Below are 6,883 nucleotides of genomic sequence, written 5' to 3' on the forward strand. Positions count from 1 at the left end.
TTTTTTTTTTTTTTTTTTTTTTTTTGAGACAGAGTCTCGCACTGTTTCCCAGACTGGAGTGTGGTGGCACAGTCTCTGCTCACTGCAACCTCTGCCTCCTGGGTTCAAGCAGTTCTCCTGCCTCATCCTCCTGAGTAGCTGGGATTACAGGCGCATGCCACCACGCCCGGCTAATTTTTTAGCACCTGGCCAACCAATAGGCTTTCTTAAGAAAATGAGGACTGGTGTAGTGGCTCACTCCTGTAATCCCAGCACTTTGGGAGGTCGAGGTGGGTGGATCACGAGGCCAGGAGTTGGAGACCAACCTGGCCAACATGGTGAAACCCTGTTTCTACTAAAAATACAAAAATTAAGCCAGGTGTGGTGGTGTACGCCTGTAATCCCAACACTTTGGGAGACCGAGGTGGGTGGATCACCTCGGTCAGGAGTTCAAGACCAGTCTGGCCAACGTAGTGAAATCCCGTTTCTACTAAAAATACAAAAATTAGCCGGGCATGGTGGCGGGCACCTGTAATCCCAGCTACTTGGGAGGCTGAGGCAGGAGAATCCCTTGAAACTGGGAGGTGGAGGTTGCAGTGAGCCAAGATCATGCCATTGCACTCCAGTTTGGGAGAAAGAGTAAAACTCCATCTCAAAAAAAAAAAAAAAAAAAGGAAAAAAAAAAAAATTAGCCAGGTGTGGTGGTAGGCTCCTGTAATCCCAGCTACTCAGGAGGCTGAGGCAGGAGAATCACTTTAACCCAGGAGGCGGAGGTTGTAGTGAGCCGTGATCGCGCCACTGCACTCCAGCCGGGGTGACGAGTGAAACTTCATCTCAAAAAAAAAAAGGAAAAAGTAAAGAAATGAAAGTTCATTGGTTGGGGAAATGCCTGAAATTTATGGAACTTCCCTAGAACCCTTTTGAGTTCTGAGGAGCACTATTTAAACCCCTGACCTAGACCATTCAGTCTTTGCTGAGGAAAAGTGTCACTTAGAGTTGCCCCTTGTGTTTGTTATTCGTTCCCAGCTTCACTGCACGGTGCCTGCTTACAATTTCCCAGTGACTGCTATGGCCATTGCCCCCAATACCAACAACCTTGTCATCGCTCATTCGGACCAGCAGGTAAGGGAGATGCCAGTGCTTTCGAATGCCTTCCTGCTGGATAGTAACCTGGAAGCTGGGATATTGGGCAGTTGCAAGGAGCGTTTCTTTGAAGGTGTTGGAGGATATAAGGTAGTTTTCTCCTGTGTGAAGTAAGTAAAGCTTCCTTGCCTATCTGGGCTCATCATAGGCCAGCAGTATGCATTGGTTTGATGGTATGCAGTTTAAATGGAGAAGTGCTAAGATTCTAGAGTAAAGAATCACAAGAGGGAGGAGGAGTTTTGAAGTACTCATTTTCCTGATTGTTTTAGAGGAGAGATGACATGGGCTTGTGTGTTAAACTGGATATGGGATGGAATAAGATTTTGAGAGTTGAAAGTGACTAAAAGATTGTATCATTCACCTTTACCCTTGCCGATGAGGAAATCAAGCCCTAGTAAGATCAGGTACCTAATCTCAGTCAAAATTAGAACCTAATCTACTTTTTTCTATACCAGTTTGTAAGGAGATTGTAATTATAAGGATATCTTTAAAAAAAAAAAAGCAAAAACCTGGGCTGTAGAATACATTAGGAAATTATCAATAATTATATTAGGGAGTTATCAATAATTCATCTGTAAAATTGGAGATGATAATATCTACCTCCCTGAGCTGTTGGAAAGATTAAATGTCATCTGGGAAGCACATTTAAGTAGACTGCTAGGCAAATGATGCTTACTGCTTTGATGGTCAGTTTTTACACTCAAACATGCACATACACACTGTCCAAAAAGTGAAATCTCTCAGTTTTATAGATTTGAGTCCTTGACCAAAGACTGAAAGAGTAGTGAAGCCACGTCTTTGCCTTTGTTACACATAATGATAATGTTCCCCCCGATACCTTTACTGGCACTTAGTCCCTTAAGTGCTTCTGAAAGTAAAACTGATGGGAAGTCTTTTGTATCTGTTAGATTAGCAAAGATCAAAGACTTGATAATATACAGTGTTGTGAGGGTGTAGGGAAACAGTACTCTCACACATTGTGAACATTATCCTAACCATTTTGGAGGATGTTTTGGCAATATCTTAAAATTTTTTAAGTCCACATGATCTTTGACTTAGGAATTTCAGTTCTAAGAGTTCATATATATATGCTTTTAGCTGTGCAAAAAGATATTTATACAGAGACAGTTCATTGCAGCTTTGTTGTAGACAAAGATATGAAACAAGCTAATGTCCACTAAGCAGAGTGGATAAGTAAATCATGATACATGCATAAAATGAGTGGAGTATTGTATGTTTCAGAATAGGCATGACTGATGTATATGTGTATTAATGTGGGTCAGTCTCCATGATACAACACTGAGCAAGAAAAGCAAGATACAGGACACTATGTATTATGTGCATAAAATAGCTCTGAAAAGATGGGCCAGGCACAGTGTCTCATGCTTGTAATCCCAGCACTTTGGGAGGCCAAGGCAGGCGGATCACAAGGTCAGGAGATCAAGACCATCCTGGCTAACACAGTGAAACCCCGTCTCTACTAAAAATACAAAAAATTAGCTGGGCATGGTGGCGGGTGCCTATAGTCCCAGCTACTCGGAAAGCTGAGGCAGGAGAATGGTTTGAAATCAGGAGGCGGAGCTTGCAGTGAGCCGAGATTGAGCCACTACACTCCAACTCCAGCCTGGGCAACAGAGCAAGACACCATCTCAAAAAAAAAAAAAAAAAAAGTGGTGGGAGAGCATAGAATGAATATAATACAGCAGAAGGTTTGTGTAGATACTTTCTGGTTAGGAATGAGAATGCCCTTCTGGTCTTTCTGAGTACCAGCCTGCATTTCTCTGTGTCATGTCCTTCCTCAGGTATTTGAGTACAGCATCCCAGACAAACAGTATACAGATTGGAGCCGGACTGTCCAGAAGCAGGGCTTTCACCACCTTTGGCTCCAAAGGGATACTCCTATCACACACATCAGTTTTCATCCCAAGAGACCGATGCACATCCTTCTCCATGATGCCTACATGTTCTGCATCATTGACAAGTCATTGGTGAGTTCTTCACTGCTACCTCCCAGATCTTCTTCTGAATCTTCAAGTTCTAAAAGCAGCAAGTACAATAAGACAAAGGAGAATCAGAATAAAAGTAGCTAGTAAATCAGAATAAAGGTAGCTAGTACATTTCTTGGAGGAGAGAGGCTTTTTTGTTTTTCCCTGGTTTGTGTTCCCACAGTTCTTTGGGAGGTTCTCAGGGAAGGGGCTGGCCTTTGTGTACTGGCTTTTGCTGATTTGACTATTTCTCTGCTTTGCCAGTGAGCACATAAATCTTACACAGAAAAGTAATTAGGCCAGTATTCAGAAGGTGACCCTCATCAGGAAGAATCAGTGATGTGGGTAACTTGCTTCCAACTTTGAACTCTGGGATATCTGAATAACATGGTTTCATTAAAGGAGGTACAGGCTGAGGTTTTGACCTCTGTACCCCTTGGCTGAAGCTACTGAAATGCTGTCTGCAGGCTTGAGGAACTGGTCTTAACATCTCCGAAAAACCTAGCTAGGAAAATTCTTCATGGCTGTGATTTAGATGGGATATGAGCATTTTCTTCAGTTTTAGATTCTGTCCCCTTTGCCATCTGCTGTTTTGATTCACCCTGAATTTATATCTTTTTTGGGTAGGTGCTTTGTTTCCTAGAAGCATTGTGGCCATGCCTGTCCTGCACTTTGGATTTAGATTACAACCATGACACGGTGTTTTGGTGTGTCTGTGAAGGTGGGGGTGGAAGGAACATGGGGGAAAGCAGCAGATGGCTCTAAAGGAGGTGTGCACAGGGATGTGTCATTGGAATCATCTCGTGGGCCTTGTGACCTCTGGGTGTGGGAAGCAGAGCTGGCTGACAAGTGCCTTCTGCAAGATGAGTGATACAGGAAGGGCCCCTCCCACTCTCTTGCCTCTTGTAATTGAGCCCAGATCATTTTTTCCCAAGCATTGGTTTTAAGTTCATCGCTTCCCTATAGTAGGCATAGCTATTTCCCAAGGAAGTCAGAGACAAAATATCATTTGTTTGGCCAGAGGCCACCTCGAGGTGTCAGTGACATCAGCAGGGGTGGTTTGTGTTGAGGTTTTGCCTAGGGAGAACTTCAGTCACTTGTCCAGTCTATGATCTGGTTGGGGGAGAGTCTAGAAAGCACAGAGCCTGTGTGGGCTGAACTCCTGCACTTGCCAGTTTGTTCCTTTCTGACAAAGTGTTACTGATGAGACAGGCCAGAAGCCCCAGAAGGGCCCTTTGATCTTGCTGCATGGAGTAACAAGCTCTGTTAGCCTCATACTCCCAACCCTCTGTGGTGTGGCTGCAAGAGTAGCTTCAGCTCTTTCTCCCTCTCTCTCCTTTTCTTCTTTTTTTCCCCCCTAGTTTTTCTGAATAGAGGTATCATGGCTACAGCTGTTTTCCTGAATTAACAAATGTCAGGGAGGTACTGAATATATATGATAGTTAGAAGATGATGTTGGGCTAAAAATGCACTACAGATCTTTGGTCTGTGGAAGCCCAGTAGAAGTAACCATTTAAACAATGTATCTTTGTCTTTTTAGCCCCTTCCAAATGACAAAACCTTACTGTACAATCCATTTCCTCCCACGAATGAATCAGATGTCGTCCGGAGGCGCACAGCTCATGCTTTTAAAATTTCTAAGATATATAAGGTAAAACATCTTGTGTTGTTATTCTGGATAGTTGGTTCCTTTGTGATATCAAAATGTAATAAACTCCACAATCGGAAGATAAGAGCACCTTCAGTTTCCATGCAGAAAACCTGGATTGTGGGAGACGAATCACCTTTTTGAAGCTGGCTGTCCCTTGTATATGTTTTATTGTTTTTGCCGTAGTAGGTTAGAGGCGGGCACATCATACTTAACCAAAATGAAATGGGTAAGTAGTGAGAAACATTGGCGCTGAGGTAGAGTCTTTGTTGGCGTGAAAGCTGGCTTTAAATTTTCCTTGTTGGAGTGTTCCATAGGATAAATGTCAAGCAGGCTGGGCTTGGTAGCTCATACCTATAATTCCAGCACTTTGGGAGGCCAAGGCAGGTGGATCTCCTCAGCCCAGGAGTTCAGGACCAGCCTGGGCACCAACCTGGGCACTACTCAAATACCTGGGCACCATGGCAAAACACCATCACTATTAACAAAAAAGAGGCGAGGTCTGTAAATTACTCAAATGTGATTAGCTTCTTGATGCATTTGTAACTTGCCGGTTGTCAGTTGCCTTAGTCTGGGTATGGTGATTCACTCCTCTAATCTCAGCACTCTAGGAGGCTGAGGCTGGAGTTCAAGACCAGTCTGGGCAACATAGTGAGAACCTGTCTCTACAAAAAAAAAAAAAAAAAAATATATATATATATATATATATATACACACACACACACACACACACACACACACACACACACAAAGTAGTTGGGTGTGGTGGAACATGCCTGTAGTCCCAGCTGCTCAAGAGGCTGAGATGGGAGGATAGCTTCTGCTCAGGAGTTCAAGGCTGCAGTGAGTATGATTGCACCACTGTGCTCCAGCCTGGGTGATGTCGAGATTCTATCTTTAAAAAAAAAAAAAAGAATTTAGGCTTTAAAGTCCTTGCTTAACACTGATTCTTGAGATATAAGAAGCGTAGATTTTCTATCCAGAGAAATGTAAAAAATCCTGCTGAGACCTTTTATGAGTAAACTCAGTTAAGTTCCTGATCTTGAGCCAGGTGCAGCAGTGCACACCTACCTATTGTCCCAGCTACTCAGGAGACTGAGGCAGGATCATTGCCCAGGAGTTCAGGGCTTCAGTGCACGTTGATCATGTCTATGAGTGGCCACTGCTCTCCTGCCTGGGCAACATAGCAAGACCCCCATCTCTAAAAAAGAAAAAAAAGCTTTTATGCATTCCAACTATTTTGAGTCCCAGGGCAGGAAAGATTGTCAAGAGATTTAAATCATTTGAGCCTTGAACTAGGCTAACCTTTTAGTTTAGATGGTGTCTACCTCTAGTCAGTTCATTCAGGACTAGCCCTGGATCCTAAGTCCTGATAGAATCATTATCATCCCTCTGCAGCCTCTACTCTTCATGGATCTTTTGGATGAAAGAACACTCGTGGCAGTGGAACGGCCTCTGGATGACATCATTGCTCAGCTCCCACCACCCATTAAAAAGAAGAAATTTGGAACCTAAAGCAGGGCACTGTCTGTGTCCTTCCTTGAACTGTCTACCCTGTCGCTTTTCACAAATCATGGTAATAAAACAAGTTATTCTTGAGGACTAGGCATTATAAATGTTTTCTTCCAAGATAATGGAGAGTCATTTCTCTTCATTGAATGAAAGTGAATGGAAACTCCAAATGAGGTATTTATATTTGGGATAATGTGCTGAGTAGCTGCGAACTTATCTAATGTTGATAGAGTCCTGCTTATTCTGTAGGCGGCAATCTCAGAAGAAAAGATACTTGCGTTCTGTTCCCTATTACATGCCTAAGGCTTCAGAGGGCTGATGGCCTTCACTTCCTGCCAGCCCCCAGCCTAAGCAACAGCATGGAATCTGCCCCTCCTCGCCCTGGAGGGCAGAGGACCGTAATTACTTACTCAGGATAGCCTGACCACTAATAACCATAATTAGCCTTAGAGTTCAAGGAAGAATTTCAACTCCAGCATTATAAGGGAGTGCTCCATCTAAAAAATAGATGCCTTTGACCTTTGGCAGTCAGCCATTAATTTTATTTAAAAAGAAAAGAAGCTCGGGTTATCAGCCCCATTAACTGCCTTTTTACCTGTTATATACTGGTTTCAAA

General features: G+C 43.3%; 1 protein-coding gene across 1 annotated transcript in view; it reads left to right on the forward strand.

Annotated features, from left to right (window-relative positions):
* The window catches only part of UTP4 (UTP4 small subunit processome component), a 38,997-nt gene extending 32,640 nt beyond the window's left edge, over window positions 1-6,357 (forward strand). Inside the window, exons 14-17 of the mRNA XM_023210278.1 lie at window positions 1,006-1,101; window positions 2,925-3,110; window positions 4,648-4,758; window positions 6,154-6,357. Coding sequence (XP_023066046.1) covers window positions 1,006-1,101; window positions 2,925-3,110; window positions 4,648-4,758; window positions 6,154-6,270 — 510 coding nt within the window. The 3' untranslated portion in view covers window positions 6,271-6,357. The remainder of the gene's footprint in view (window positions 1-1,005; window positions 1,102-2,924; window positions 3,111-4,647; window positions 4,759-6,153) is intronic.
* The last annotated feature ends 526 nt before the right edge of the window (window positions 6,358-6,883 follow it).

This window comes from Piliocolobus tephrosceles, chromosome 17, assembly GCF_002776525.5.
Source record: "Piliocolobus tephrosceles isolate RC106 chromosome 17, ASM277652v3, whole genome shotgun sequence".
In the NCBI taxonomy this organism is placed as follows: domain Eukaryota; kingdom Metazoa; phylum Chordata; class Mammalia; order Primates; family Cercopithecidae; genus Piliocolobus; species Piliocolobus tephrosceles.